Raw genomic sequence first — 16503 nt, forward strand, 5'->3', positions numbered from 1 at the left:
AATATTAACCTAAAATGAACTTTATATCTACCCTGTCCACAAAATTGCTGGGTTTTGGTAATTTAAAAGCTGTATTTTTAAATTTCTTGTGTTACTATTTTCACAAAGTTTGATTAAAAGCTGGTAAATATTAATAGTGTTGTAAATTTATTCATTTACAGTAAGATTGTGGAATATGTAGATATTTCATGAAAAGGTTGTAAACATCAAAATCAGAGCCCAAAACTATTAATTACATATTTAAATACATAATGAAGTTATTGTGTTTAAACTCTAGACTACATATAGCACAGAATGCCAGTCTTGCAGATTCATTGGGGAATGGAGAAGTGTTCTGGGATTACATTTCTGGCAGGGTTTATGTTGCTGTTTACACAAATTAAGCTAGTCATGACTATTCAAAAATTGAGATTAAAATGTTATTAGCTAGAGACTACATTCTGTGATCTGTTAGTAATGGAGAAAAGCATTTTAGCCATTCATGAATATCTTAGCTTCTGCAAATTTGCACCATTTAACAAAAAAACTGGTACTGGAAAGAACAGCATGCTGCCTGGAAATGCAGGACAGATTTTGCCCTTGTTCCCAAAATAATGTTGAACTTCAAAATTAATCAGAAGTATTTCCCCTCTTTTCGTAAAGAAGAATACCCTGATGCTTGTGTGTGAAATATCAAACACAGGCAGTTGTCAGTGTTAATTGCTGATGCTAGACACAGTTGTTTCAGAAGCCACCCATCATGCTGTGGATAAAAACCAGTGAGGGAGTAGTCAGTACAGTGGATGCAATATTGTGATGGGAAATGAGTCTCAGAACCCCACATTAAATTGATCACTTGGTGGTCCAATTTTTGAGTTCAATTTATAACAGGGAAGTTACTGTTTACAGCATGAATACGCGTACAGCAGCAGTGCTTCTTCAAGCCTTATTTCATAAAATGAGAGCAATTATTTATCATTTGACTTGCCTGTTCCACATAATGTAAAGACAGTAATTGCCACAGGAAATTACATTTTTAACAAATAAAATCCTTCATTAAAAACAGGCCTTGTTAACAGTTGCCTATCTCAGTTATAATTTGCGTGCCAAAGAAGTGTACTTCACAATTTACCAAATTTTTCCATTTAATGCAAATGTGTGCTTGTTTGTTTGTGTGTGCATACAAAACCACATATTGGTACATGGGAAAATTGTGAGAGATGCATTGCTAGAATTCTTATTGCACTGCAGACATTTTCCAATTAAAAGTCATGTCCTTGAATTTCCAAATCTGTATTTCATTGTGTCTTTTTTTTAAAAAGCCTGATACCTGTGTACATCATACCAACCCCTTCATTTGGTCTGGGCACGAGTGTAACTCCCCTACTCCTTAACTGATTATTAATTCTCTCTCATTTCCAGTGCAATAGTATCTCCCACTTGTTTACCTACATTCGAGGGGTGGAGCTCACATTGCAGAAGGTTTTCAGTGGGCTATATATTTCACTAGTTCCATGTCACAACACATTGGTTGACCAACAATGCTGGCCTTGATATTCAGTCATTGTCAGCTACTCATAAACACTTCCATTTGTTTTCTTTTCCAGTGCCCCAATGCCCTATCTGATTGGCGTTCACTTGAGCTTAATGGAAGTAAGTTGAATGTTTTTAAACTATATTTAGCAATATGAGCACGTGTAAAGTCATAGAATAGAAATGTTATTACGTGGCTTAAAGGGCAGAAGCAAATGTTGACTAAATGTCAGAGACACCGTGCCAACAATATTGTCACTACCTTGTGTTGCAAATGTTGAAAGTGTGCAATAATACTGTATACATAATGGATGAGAGAGATCCTGGGTATGACAACTGGAAACACTTTCAAGATATTTTGGGAAACACAGAAAATACTTAATCTTAGAAAACAATTTTGTATTAAATCAGTATGCTGCTCTGTATTTAATTATTTTGCTGAATGTTTCTCTGCTTAGATTTTTAGGAATGTGGTCCACTGTGGAATTTACAAACACATTCCCTGGTGGTAAGATGGGCTGCAGAGTTTCTTGCCGTCCTTTGAGCTCTGTTGTAACATCACTATGAGTAGATTGTAGAAGTAGTGGGAATGGTCTCTGCCTCTAATAGTTTAGATATGAAGACAATTAGTCTTGAATTGTTCATAGAAAACTTAGAAAAACAAATGCCAGATATGTTTAAACTTTAGATTACAGAGTAACCTTGACTGTTTTTAGAATGTAGAAAAGTAAATGGAATACAAAGCACTTGTACTCCGTGTTTGGGAATTAAAACATTTTCTTGAGGTAGTTTTTTTTTTAAACTGCTGAAACCGTATCTTCCACATAAGTGTTGCTAAAAATTGTGCTATGTGCAAGTGCATTAGATGATGTGTTCTGCATTTGCCATTCCACTTATTATAGGTTCAAATCTAGCCCAGTCTCCTTTGTCTTTGTTCAATCCATTGCCCAGTAGATTTGAAACATGATGGATGATGTAGGAGACCATGGGGCAGGTGAGAGAGAGGAAAGTAGTCACCCTGGTGTACCAGATTAAGCTTTCTGAGGCATACTGTTATATCTGAATAAAAGGAGAAGTACTCCAGATTAATCTGCACCATACCTGATCTGGGAATATTTGCTTTTGACATCAGATCCCTGAAATGTGAGGAGTAGAAAAAACTTTCTCTTTTTGCTGGCAGGATTTGAGCTGGCAAAGGTTGGTGCAGGTACCTTGAAAATGTAAATTATGAAACACTTCCAATTTTCACCTGAGTACAGAAATATGACTGCTTTTGTGTTCCCTGTGCTGTAATAATGGGATGCCTTTTAACCATATGAACATAGTACAGTGCAGGAACAGGCCCTTTTGGCCCCTGATGTCTGTGCCGACCATGATGCCAATTTAAACTGCACATCTGCCTGCATGTGGTTCATATCCCTCAATATCCTGTCTGTTCATGTCCCTGTCTCAATGCCTCCTGAATGCTTCTGGCCATGATGCATTCTGACAATTAACATATTCACATGAAGGTTAAAAGCAAGCTTGACTTGTTCTAGTCAAAATGTGGACAGGTGAAATAAAAACAAACTATATTGAAAAGTCTGAGCAGATCAGGCAGCAGCTAGAAACAGAGTTCATGTTTTGGGTTGAAGACACTGAATCAGTACAGTGGTGAAAGTACCTGAAATTACTTACAGGGATAGTCGCTTTGCTGTCATTGGCAATTTAAACCCATTTGTACTGTTGCACCAGTCTCTTCCCAGTACACTGTATCAGCTCGCTTTCACCTCTGGTTCTCTATTGTGTTGCGTCATATTTGCTTGGTGCAGACACTTGAGATCTGACAGTTTCTTCCATGGGCACAACCCAGAAATTATACCTTTCTGATGCAATATGCCCAAATTTAAAATGAGCATAAATGGGCATGAAAGCCATTGAAGCCAAAGGAAATGGAAAACCAACTCATTTATATCTTCTTTACAGTGCTCATGATTTAAAATTTCAACTTGTTTATCCATCATTCATGTACATTGACACAACAGGTTTAAGAGACTACAACCAGGGAAATGTCAATTTTTAATGTGATGTCTTAAAATTGGATTAAAATGCACATAATACAGAGCAGACCTTGGTAGGAATGGATTTTTTTCAACTGCTGGGACAAGTGGTTGCGAGAAGAAAATAAGAATCGTTATCTTCTTGTACTCGCAAATTCTGTGGAAATATCAAGAGATTCCACTGCCCTCAACTGCTCACACGCCTGAACCGGTGCAACTGATAGGCACATTTGACAATTGGAGCTTTGCCGATTTCATTCATTCATATGGGTAGCCACAGGGATGGAAATTGTAGTTGTGCCTATAACTAGAATTATTTAAGCTGGGTAGTTTGGTCACCTCGATATCATACGAATATCTCAGTGCAACTGCAAGGGAAACTGCTGGACATGGATTTCAGTTTCCAGCTCAAAGTTTGCATTTGTGTCCACACCAAAGTGGACTTTTTGTTGCTTTCAGATTTTTTTCTGTTCAGGTAATTCCTGAAAGAGATTTTTTTATTCCTCCATTTTTTTTCAAAACTGTATATAATTAAGATGTGCAGTAGTTTAAGTTTTTCTGTGGCATTCTACCAAATACATAGCAGAGATACAGAGGCAGGTAACACAGCAAAACCACATACAGGTTAGTTTTACGTTCACTTGAGCCTCCTTCTACCCTTCATCATCTAATTTATCATCATCTACTATTTCCTCTTCCCACATAGTTTCCCATTAAAAGTTTTCCCTTAAAGTATTTGTCTGAACAGCTGCTTGCCGTACCAAGTTCCAGATTCTCACAATTTGCTTTGGGAAGTAGCTTTGTCTGAATTCCTTTCTCGATCTCATATTGGCCTTGATTTGTTTTTTTCCTTCTGCATTTTAATTTTTATGAAGATCATTCAAATGTAACAGACAAAACTACTTGCTGCATGAGAAAAAAACTACCAAATTAGGTCATGGCCTGAAAAGTCGACTGTTTATTTCCCTCCATAGATGCTGCCTGACCTGCTGAGTTCGTCCAGCACCTTTTGTGAAAGTAGGTCTTCTGTATGTTTCATGCAGAAGATGCACCACAATAACTTAGAAAGGTTTCTATGACAGCATCTCCCAAGCCCACAACCTTTATTGATGGAAGAAGGAACATGGAAGCACCACCATTTGCAAGTTCCCTTTCAAGCTACAAACATTCTGTCTTGCAAATATGTCATTGACCCTTGCATGTCACTGTGTGAAAATCCTGGAACATCTCACCCAATAGCAATGCACTGCAGAGGTACAAAGAGATGGCTCACCACAGATATTGTGGATGGACAACAAACACCGGCCTTGCCAGCAGCACGCATAATCCATTGCTGCTTCTCTTCCTCATGGCTGATGTTGATTCCTGGCCTCTATTTCTTCCTCATACGTAGCCTCTGTTATGATGCTTGTTACCTTACTCATCTATTTGTTACTTATTCAATCACTTATTCTCCTTAGCTAATAAAAATCTGTTAATTTCCGTTTGGAAACAAATTTGACTGTAACCTCTTTTGGTTTTGTACACCAACCAATAAGGGCAGAGCACTTGCTCAGTGAGTGGATTTAAAATCTCAGTCAACTCCACCAGGACCCATAAATGAAAATTGTTAGAGCCTGGAGCCTTTTTCTTTACCTTTGACTTCCTAAACCTTTTATTATGTGTTTCCTTCTGATAAGTGTTTTCAATCTGCTCCATTGTATACCCCCTTTTTAACTTAAACATGTTTTTTCTCTTGACATACCCCTGCAATTTCATTGCCAAAACAGTCACTAAATAATGATTTAATAATTCTTTGCTTAATTATTTTCAGACACAGTCTTCCTGCTTCTTCTGGTAAACAGTCTGATGTCTTTTTGCACCTTTTTCTTGATCTTGATTTTAAATGAAGGTAACTTAGTATGAGTACTACTGAAATATTCCATTTACTAAATAGTGAGTTGCCACTCAAATTACGTTAAACCTTCTAAAGTGGAACTGGTAATCATATATGCAAAGCTGCATTAGGTTTCATTTCTGTGCAAAATAAAGTTCTACGGTTTCAGTAATAGAACCCTTGCATTTAACAAAAAAGCCAATTTTATGGCCACTCATTTTGTGGAAGTGACCTTACCCCTTTGGCTTTGCACTGCAACCTGTAAGAGCAGTATTACTGGCATAAACTTGCCAAATACAGACAGGTAACACTCACACTCACAGTTGGTGGAATGGTGTCCCCTGAGAGAACACTTCAGGCTGGTGACATGGCAACTGTACAAAAATGATATTTCCTTTCACAACTCTTCAGACCACAGGCCACTTTGAGAAAATGAGGCAATCTTATTTACAAAAAAGCTGAACATTTCCTCTCTTTTCTATTTAACAGAAGGTGAAGAGTAAAGCTTTAGAAGATGTGATTATATTAAATGTAGATACAAATACACTGGAAACACCATTTGATGACCTTCACAATCTACCGAGTGAAGTGGTGAGTAAAAATGGAGCAGTGCTTTTTTTTTAAACTTCATTAGCTCATTGAATGTGATAAAATCTCTTCTGTTATCAGAAATGGATAGATGGGAGGGTGGGGATGGGGAGGGGGAGGAAGCGGTTAGTGGTATCACATTTGTTCCTTTTTCTTGTGGAAGTCAGGAGCTGCAAATTGACATGTGCAAAAGCAGAATTATTTTCAAGATTTAGACTATGGCTGCAGAGGTTTTGAGTTGTGCAGCCAATCGTAAATGAAGCTTATGATCAGAAAGATATCTGCATTCATTAGTTGTAGCTTTTTAAAATGTAAGTCTCTTCATCTTATACTTAATCATTAAATTACAAAGTATGCATTTCTGTCTGCCTAGTGGCATTTCTTGCTGAAGAACGAGTTTGAGTTGTGAAGGCAAGTAGAAGAAGGGGGCCAATTATCAGCTCCTGTTTCCCTGCCACCTGCCAGCTCTTTTTCCTTTAATTAATGCTTGGATGGCACTGGTCAATATAATAAGAAATACTTTTACAGTTGGGGTCACAAAATTGATCCTTTGATCTTAAGTATTCTGAAACATTTGTTTCCTTGAATTACTAGTTTTCCCGTGCATTTTAATTTATTTCCACCTACTCACTGAGATGTTTCTAATGGAAATACGCTATTTGTTTTAAAATCGACAATTGTCTCTTTTGCTTAGATTTCTTGTTAGAAAGAAAGTGACAGTTTTAACTTGGCACAAAAGGATACTGGTCTAAATTAAAAGACATGGTTAAAAAAGGCTGCCTCTTTATCAATGAAGCCTGATAAATGAGATGTCAACTGCATCCCTACTTTGATCTTGTATTGCTTATATTACTTTTCCTTGCTAATAATGCATCAGGATGCTTAGTATTTCATGTTTAAATTTAAGCAAACTATAAACAGTGCATAGCAATACCTGTACAAAGTATACCCATTTCTGAGTATCCATTATGCGTTTCTAGAAATTAACATGCAGATTTACAAACAGCAGTACAGTACATTGCTTTTGAATTTATCAAACACCACAACAGTCTGCATACAGTATTTTAATTTTTTGTGCTCTTCTCCTCCCCCTTCCCAGATAAAGTAATTTTTAAAAAATTATTATTTAGTCTCCTGTGCTGATTTGAGTAAAGCCGTTACAAGATATGTTTAGTTACATGTGAGTTCATGTCACAAGGATTTTAGTCCATCTGGAGTTTATTATTAGGTCAGTTTTTGTATTGGTCTCAGTTGTCATAAAGGTCTCCAGGTCACAGTTGTCCTGAATTACTGAACTGTTTTCATGTAGACGCACTGCTGTGTTGTATGCTGCCATCTTAATAATGGTCTCTTGTCAGATATTCACACATAATATTTAAGAGTTATGGACTATTAGAAATATTAGTTTTCTTGATAGTATTCTGCTTTAGGAAATACTGTGTATTTCCAGATGAAGAATAATTATTGTGACTAGCCTCTGAAAACCTGTTTATTTACTTCCATGCGGACATTATTAATGGTGTTGCATTAATGTAGATTTAAAATCCCCCAATCAAATTTTATTTTACAAAAGTTACCTTGGATATAAAGTATGAGTAACAAAACTCTGGTCTTGTTTATAAATCCAGCGTTATAAGATGAAGCCATGAGAAAATGCATTGGAAATTTCCTACTGCAGATTTTTTGGCTTCCTTGTTTGTACCATTACCCTTATTTAGCAGCTTTTGATAGCCACTGCAATGGCTTCTGTAGGGAAAAACTGTGATCAAAACAGCTTGTAGTTTGCCTCCAGCGTAAATCAAGACTATTAGTCATAGTTAGAGTGTACAACACAGAAATAGGCCCTTTGACCCACCATGTCCATGCTGCCTTTTTGCTAATCTGCATTAATCACATTTGCCTGCATTAGGACCGTATCCTTCCATGCTTTACCTATTCGTGTCTACCCGAATGCCTCTTTAATGTAGTGATTGTGTCTGATTCCACCACTTCCTCGAGCAGTGTGTTCCAGATATCAACCACTCTCTGTATAAAAACACTTATCCAACAGATCCCTTTTAATATGTCCTCTCACCTTAAACCTATGCCCTATTGTTTTTAATACCCCTATCTATGTCTTTCAATCTTCTAAACTTCTATCAAATCTCACCTCAGCCTTCTTAGCTCTGGAGACAACAAGCTCAGCCTATCCAATCTCTCCCCACAACTAAAGTTCTCCAATCCAGATAGCATCCTGGTGAATCTCCACATTAGCTAATAGATGTTGAGATTTTAAAAATGTAAATATGCATATTCTTGGCACTGGTGCACTACTTATATTAAACAAAATCCTTCCAGCTTTGCGGTTTGCTCAGCAGTGAGATATAGCAAGAATTCACCTGTCAACAATTTCACCAATAATGTTGTAACTCTGTTATTTTCCTCCTCCTTAAAACCATTAAAATTAACAGTGGGCACTGCTATTACTTGGTGTTCTGATTTAACTTACAGAAATTAGTTAAGTCTACATATTTTTCAAAGTTTTTTCTGCAAAAAGGAGAACAGCCACACAAAACATGTTCTTAAGGGATATCTGTTAGTACAGAATTCAGCTTTTGCTCATTCATCCTGAAATCCTCTGGCTGCAAGTTCTTCAGAGTCTTCTGAATATGAATTTACATCTCTGAGAACCTAACACCAACCTCATTTTCAATCTGGAGAAATTTAGTGCAAGTTGGGTTCACCAAGGTTCAACTTGACTGTTGCCAATTGACTCAAATCTTATGAAATGATTGTTGGAATTATTTTTTCTGTGGCAGATGGATAACAACAAGTTGCCTTGTCGACCTTGGAATACCAATACGTGCAGTGCATGTGCACTCGATACTGACTTTTGCATCTATAAACTAAATACAAATCTGAATCAGGGCAAAAGTGAAAGCAGTTGGAAAGCTTGTTTTAAGAAAATATTCTTAAAGATGTTGGTGAACTTCTAACTAACTACTATCTTCATGCATAATTAGCTGATCCTAACTGTAGCACTTCAGTGCATCTCTGATGTGGCCCTGAACATAGCTAAAGAAAAATATAATTTAAAACCCAAATTGTCACAATGGTTTGCTGTTGACATTATTCACAGATGCACTTGGGGAGCAGCAATGAGGTTTTCCAATGGCGTCCACTGTTCAGTTAGACCTCCAGGAAGTAAATCCTTAAGCTTGCTTTCTTGAGGAAAGGAATTTTTCATTATAAAATTCAGGTCTGTAGGGAAAGTTTCAAACCACACAGACTGAAATTCTTCTCATGTGGCTGCAGAACCTTTGCCTGAAAGCTTGGAGACCAGGTTGTATAACAACAGTTAGGGTGCCCGATTTCCTTTGAAGTCAGTGAAGGCTTCACCTTATGAGGATCAGCAAGGGGCCAAGTAGAAAAATTCTGCCTCTGAGACATAAGATTGCACAAGTCATTTCAGGAAAATCTTCCTGCATATTTAGAGGAATCGCTCTGTTTGGAAAAACATGTCCATTTAGGTTTTTGTTCTTGCTTTTTATACATTTTTTCCTGCATTAAAACTTTGACAAATGTGGTCAAATAATAACTTTGTCCGGAATGCTTTCCAAGAATAAGGTTACTCAAAACACCGAGAAAGTCAGCTATTAAATCAAAGTGAATCAAATAGTCGCAAACCCAAAGAGGTGCACCTTACACTGGGAAACTGTGCTAAAATGTCAAGAACTTGTGTTTTTATTTTGCTTTGGTTGTTCTGAGTTTGTGGTTGCTTTCTCTAAAGATGGAAATTGAAGGTTGTCTTGACTTTGGTTGCTTTATTAATGATGTCTGCAGGAGCCAAGAGCTGTCTGCTGTCCTGACTGCTTTCCTGTGTAATGGTCAAAGAAGACAAAAAGCAAACTTAGTGGGCACTTTAGTTGCAAACTAGCATGATACAATGTCAAAATTCAAGGCTTAAGCAAAGTCTAGTCTAGGCAGTTTTGCCCCTGTTTTTTGTTCCTTGCCTAATTTAGTAGGACAGATGCTGATAGATTTTTTTTTACTGAACTAAGAAGATGTGGAAAATGTGTTTTAATATTTCTAGAGTTTTGAAATTTAATTTGAAACATGATTCTCAATACCACATTGTCAATGAGTATAAGATAATTTCCTTCAGTAGCTGTTCTGTCCAAAGGCACATTGTTACGCGAAAGTTCTTGGGCAGAAGTGGGAATAAACAGCCTGCGCTGAAATCTCAAAACCTTGGCGATGTGGCATTGAGATCCAATTTACTCATTTCCAATTAAATCATTAATTTTTTCCATTAATGCATCTGAGAAAATTTCTTCTGAGATACTTTAACTGACATTGCACTATTATTTCTTTTTAATCCCCAATGGTACTGTTTGTGGAATCTGCCCTGGGCACGTACTGTTTTGTTGCACCTGTTAAAATGTATCAGACTGATAAATCTTGATATTTCATTATCTGATGGTTTATGGAATGAATCCATGATGTCATGCTAATTAAAAGGGCATAGAGAGTCCAGTGGATTTGTATGTTCTTTAACCTTTCTCGCCACAGAGATATAGATTATGTACTTCGCAACCTGTGCTGAAGTTAATTGAAAATACTTAATGAGGCTTGGTATATGCAGTCAGAGCACTAAATGAGTTGGATTTCAAAACTTTCATCTGTAGCCATCAAGCCTTGATGTAAATTGAAAAGATCACAGCTATTGGGAAAAGACCTATATTGTAAAGTCCTTTCTGCATAGATTATGAACATCATAACTCAATGATTTTTCCATAAAAATATGGCTGTAATTGGACCCTATGGGGGTCCCTTTCTTTGATCTGATCACAGTAACTGTGACTTTACACTGAAAAATGTCACTGCTGTAAAGGTTTATCACCTGTAGTGCTTAGTTTTCTCTGATGCCTTGTACTGTGCTGGTTATCTTTATTAAAAGAAGTATAATGAGTAATTAAACAGCAAATCATTATCTGAAGCACAGAAAAAATGCATTCAGTATTTTAGTAACAGTGATTGTATTTTCTCTTTACTCATCCCTTGACTGCTTTCTTGTCTTCATGATTTTTTCAGTGTGCAGTTCATTGCTAATTATATTTTGTTGATGAAAATTTGGTATGATTTCATTATGTAGCAGGTATATGCAATTAATTGTGCTCTAATTTGATTTCTGTTTTTCTGTTGTCTAAATTATTGCAAGAATCTTTGAAGAAAAAGTTGATCATTGCAAATCACTGGAATTATTCTTGCACTTGGGGTGCTGTGTCTTTCAATATGAAATAGTTTAAAATGGGAAGAATGGCTTGTTTATCCCTCATTGGTTCGGAGATTTCAAAGATGTGCTGCTTTTTGGTGGTAGGTCATATGTTGCACAAGTCCAGTGAAGATCTGAAAAGGTGTGTTATTCACTGAAGCACATTAAAACAATTAAAAGTCAAAACTCTCAAAACATTTTAACATGAGAAATAGAAGCAAGAGTTTGCCATTTCACCCTTGCATTTGATCTGATAATTAGTGAGATCATAACTGATCTTTGACCTCAGTACCACTTTGTTTCACTAATGCTAAGTCCTTTGGTTCCCTTAATATCTTAAAATCTATCACCAAGGTGCAATAAGGTGCAAGGTCACAGCAAGGTAGATCGTGAGGTCAGAGTCCATCTCATTGTATAAGGGAACCGTTCAATAGTCTTATCACAATGGGGTAGAAGCTGTCCTTAAGTCTGGTGGTACGTGCCCTCAAGCTCCTGTATCTTCTACCCGATGGAAGAGGAGAGAAGAGAGAATGTCGCGGGTGAGTGGGGTCTTTGATTATGCTGGCTGCTACACCAAGACAACAAGAGGTAAAGACAGAGTCCAAGGAGGGGAGGCTGGTGTCCGTGATGCGCTGGGCTGTGTCCACAACTCTCTGCAGCTTCCTGCGGTCTTGGGCAGAGTAGTTGCCGTACCAAGCCGTGATACATCCAGATAGGATGCTTTCTGTGGTGCACCGGTAAAAGTTGGTGAGAGTCAAAGGGGACAAACCAAATTTCTTTAGCCTCCTGAGGGAGCAGCGGTGCTGGTGAGCTTTCTTGGCCGTGGCATCTACATGATTTGATCAGGAGAGGTTGTTGGTGATGTTCACTCCCCGGAACTTGAAGCTGTCAACCCTCTCGACCTCAGCACCATTGATGTAGACAAGTGCACGTACACCATCCCCTTTTCTGAAGTCAATGACCAGCTCTTTAGTTTTGTTGACATTGAGAGAAAGGTTGTTGTCATGACACCATTCCACTAAGCTCTCTATCTCCTTCCTGTACTCCGACTCATCGCTTTTTGAGATACGGCCTACAACGATGGTATCATCTGCAAACTTGTAGATGGAGTTAGAGCAGAATCTGGCCACACAGTCATGAGTGTATAGGGAGTAGAGTAGAGGGCTGAGGACGCAGCCTTGCGGGGCACCAGTGTTGAAAATAATCATGCTGGAGGTATTGCTGCCTATCCTCACTGATTGCGGTCTGTTTGTTAGAAAGTCAAGGATCTACTTACAGAGGGAGGTGTTGAGTCCTAGGTCTCGGAGTTTGGTGACAAGCTTGCTTGGAATTATTGTATTGAAGGCAGAGCTATAGTCAATAAACAGTAGTCTAACATATGTGTCTTTACTGTCCAGATGCTCCAGAGCTGAGTGTAGGGCTAGGGAGATGGCATCCGCTTTAGACCTGTTTCGCCGATAGGCGAATTGCAATGGGTCCAGATTGTCTGGCAGGCTAGAGTTGATCTGTCCCCCTTCGTTATTTTGCTAGTTACAACCTCTCAAAAATTGCAACAGGTTTGTCAAATATGATTTCCTTTCATAAATCCATGTTGAATTTGTCCATTCCAATTGTTGGTTTCTTAGTGTCCTGCTTACCACTTGCAACGTTTTCACTACAATGGATGTCAGGCCTATGGTTCTCTGTTTGTTCTGTCTCTTCTTTCTTAAAAAGTAGAGTTACAGTTGCTATGTTTTTTTGTCTATGGAAATATCTAGAATCTTTCAAACTTTGGAAGATGACACTGTCTTTAAAAGCATGGAGACACAAGAGACTGCAGATGCTGGAATCTGGAGCAACAAACAATCTGCTGGAGGAAGTCAGCGGGTTGAGCAGCATTTGAGGGGGGGGAAGGAATTGTCAAAATTTCAGGTCAAAACCCCGCATCAGGACTTGATGCAAGGTTGCAACCATAAACATTGGCAATTCTTTTCTTCCACAGATGCTGCTTAACTCATTGAGTTCCTCCAGCAGATTGTTTGTTGTTTCAAAAGTATGGTATGCAGATAATTGGGTCTTGGGGATTTATTGATTTTCGGTCTCATTCATTTCTCAGGCACATTTTTTTTTACTGATGCTACTTTTTTCAGATCTTCATTCACTGTACATCTGTTTTGTTCCACCATTCCTGGGTTGTGTTCTGGTTTTCCATGAAGACAGACAAAAAAAAAGTTTAATTTCTCTGCCATTTCCTTATTCAACAATATAATTTCTGCAGTCTCAGTATGTAAGGGACCAACTATAACTTTGCTAACCTTTCCATCAAAGAATTGGCAGTCTTTTTTATATATTTCTCACCAAATTATTCTCAAGTTCTGTTTTCTTTTCCAATCCTCAAGCTTACTGCTCTTATTGGCAACATTATAAGCCTTTTCCTTTGATCTAATACTGTCTTTAATTCATAATGTTCGCAACAGCTGGACAACTTTTCCTGTATATTTTTGTGTCTTGGGGTAATATGCATTTGTAGTAAGCCATGTAATAATTCTTTAAGTATTAGCCATTCCTCAATTACTCTTGTATTTTTTTTGATGTAGTTTCGAAGTCTGCTACAGCCATATCGTCATAGATTTCTTTGTTTAAATTTACAACTCTGTTTTCAGATCAAACTAAATCATTTTCAGTCCAGTTTAGTAAAATTCAGCACATTACGATCACTTTTCCTTGAAGGCCTCTGCTCCGCAAGATTATTAATTCCCTCTTTCTCCTTACACAATACTTGATCTAAAATAGTCTGTTCCTTTGTTGATTCCATAGACCATAAAATATAGGAGCAGAATCAGGCCATTTGGCCCTTCGGATCTGTTCCGCTTCCTCAATATACTTGCCTGGCAAACCCTTTCTTATACTTTCCACTAGTAATTTGTTCTATATGTACATTAAATTCCCCTAAGAATATTGCATAATCCTTGTCACATATGCCTCTGATTTCTTGATTTATACAATTCCCTAATTACCACTACTGTTTGGGAACCTATAAACAATTCCCACCAATATTTTCTGCCTTTTCTGAACTCTATCCTCTTTCTTTGTTGTCTGGGCTACATCATTTTTCCTATCAAGTATCCAGGAATTGCCTAAAAGTCAAGTATCCAGGAATATTTAATTTCCAACCTTGGTCACTTTGCAACTATGTCTCTGTAGTGGCTATTCTCATCTCTGATACAATGCAGTTCCAAATCTCAGACTTCAGCTCATCAACTCTGAGCCAAGTTCCTCAAGCTGCAGACACTGTAGATGTAGTTACCATGGATCACAATGGCTTCCAATATACTGCAGCTGCACCTCATCACCTTCCATGACATGCCTAAATTTAATTAATACTATTTATTCAGTTCATTCTTTAAACATAAAGCTGCGCTGTCATCCTTCGCTCACTGAAGTTCCATTACCAAAGTCCACACTTCACAGTCACTGCATGCGGTGCTAAAACATGGCTTTGCATGCTTTTGTCAATCCTGTGCCATTTTTATTTTGTTAACAAAGTAGCAGGTACTCAGGGAAAAAATGAGGTTCCTTTTGGATTACCAGTGTACCCAGGAAAGGCATTCATATTGGCACAATTGTTGCTCATTGTAGATTTTAGAATTTCTGTTCATTCTCTCTGTACAGGTCTCATCCTTGAAATACAAACTGAAGAAGCAGTCTACAGCCACTGGTGATGGGGTGGCCAGGGCCTTTCTTAAGGCACAGGCAGCATTATTTGGCTCCTATCGGGATGCACTACGATATAAACCTGTAAGTATCTAAAAAGAAAGATCTCTATTGTTATATTTTCTCTTGGCTTAAACATGCATTAGAGAAATGAGCAATCTTTAGGTTTGATTTCATGGCCATATTGTTCTTCATTGTTTTTGCCTCTTGCAGCTCCACGGTTTCATGTATCGTTTTGATTTTTCTTCTCCACACTTGCTTTCTCCTCAACCACCTGCTGTATGTTTTACCATTTTACCACCCTGGCTTCCTGGGAGTTTCATTGGTTGCCCATTGGGGCTGACAAGAAGTTTATCACTGCTATGTTAGGATGAATGCGACGATTTTAACAGTATTTTTTACTTAAGACTCCTGGCATGGTGACCGGTCCAATGACTGAAGAAAGCTATCACGGTTGTATTTGACATGTTCAAATGTCAGATTGATCTCAAATTCTGTAATGTGCCAGACCATGTGACCACATTGGGCCGATACCTATTCAGAGGTGCGTGTGCACAATTCTTTTGGACTGTTTTTATTTTTAATAGATCTGAGATCTTCATCTAAGTTATTGTTTGAGATTTGAAGAATACTTATTGGGTTACTTGTCAATTGTCAGGGATTGGCCTCATTAGGTAGAGAGAGTTTCGGTGAAGGAAGCAGAAGAGTTTTCTTTAAGGAGTTTGAGAACCTTGTGCATTAGAGAGACGCTTTGTAGATTATCTACGGGGGCCAGTGGCTGTTGCCCCCTGTATGTATTGTTTCATTAATTTCTTGTCCTTGCCCATGGAAAGATAGCAAATTATTATAGTAATAATTGATGCGTGAGTGGAAGGTAAGTCAAGGTAATACTCAGAGATGTATTCACATCAAATAATATGTTTCCTAATTGATTTTAACTAACAAAATTGACAAATATGAATGATTCATGTCATTCTCCAAAATGATTTCCAAGAATATATTTTGTCCAAATGTCAGAAATATTGGTAATCAAATCTAGATGAGATCATTGATCAGATACCTAAAGGACTTGCAGCCTCTCCTGACTCTGCTGACAACCAATGTATGGAAAGACTAAACCGGTGCGCCGAGTTGAAAATTGGTGGATGAAGGAATAATATAGATTATCTATTGAATGCTGTTTCCTTGAGCCAGCAGAGCAGGCATGTGTGAGAGTTGTTCCCATAACAGGAATAGTCACTTCAATTTAATTAAAAGTGTTAAATTTCCCTTAAAATTGGTTTTATATCTTTAGAACTGCCATATTGAAATTCCCCACATTGACGTATCCTGTTTGCAGCCTGCCTAGAAGTGGGAATTTTCTCTGACTGGGTGTTGAGAATGCCCAGTTGCTGTTGACAAATTGTATGCATGCATGTGTGAAATGCTGCTCAGTGGTTGGTTTATAACCTCCTTCCGTGAAATGGCAATAATTGGAGTAACAAGTTAATAACCATGAAAATAACTGGTAAAAAGGAAGGTTTTATTTTTTTATGTAAACA

The 16503-nt window shown here is 37.7% G+C and overlaps 1 protein-coding gene across 2 annotated transcripts in view; it reads left to right on the forward strand.

Annotated features, from left to right (window-relative positions):
- The window catches only part of dennd1b (DENN/MADD domain containing 1B), a 239983-nt gene that overhangs the window by 169653 nt on the left and 53827 nt on the right, over positions 1-16503 (forward strand). For both annotated transcript variants that reach the window (XM_052012640.1, XM_052012641.1), the window contains 3 exons: positions 1587-1632; positions 5917-6018; positions 14921-15046. In XM_052012640.1, the coding sequence (XP_051868600.1) occupies positions 1587-1632; positions 5917-6018; positions 14921-15046 (274 nt within the window). The remainder of the gene's footprint in view (positions 1-1586; positions 1633-5916; positions 6019-14920; positions 15047-16503) is intronic.

The sequence above is a fragment of the Pristis pectinata genome, chromosome 3 (assembly GCF_009764475.1).
Source record: "Pristis pectinata isolate sPriPec2 chromosome 3, sPriPec2.1.pri, whole genome shotgun sequence".
NCBI classification, from domain to species: domain Eukaryota; kingdom Metazoa; phylum Chordata; class Chondrichthyes; order Rhinopristiformes; family Pristidae; genus Pristis; species Pristis pectinata.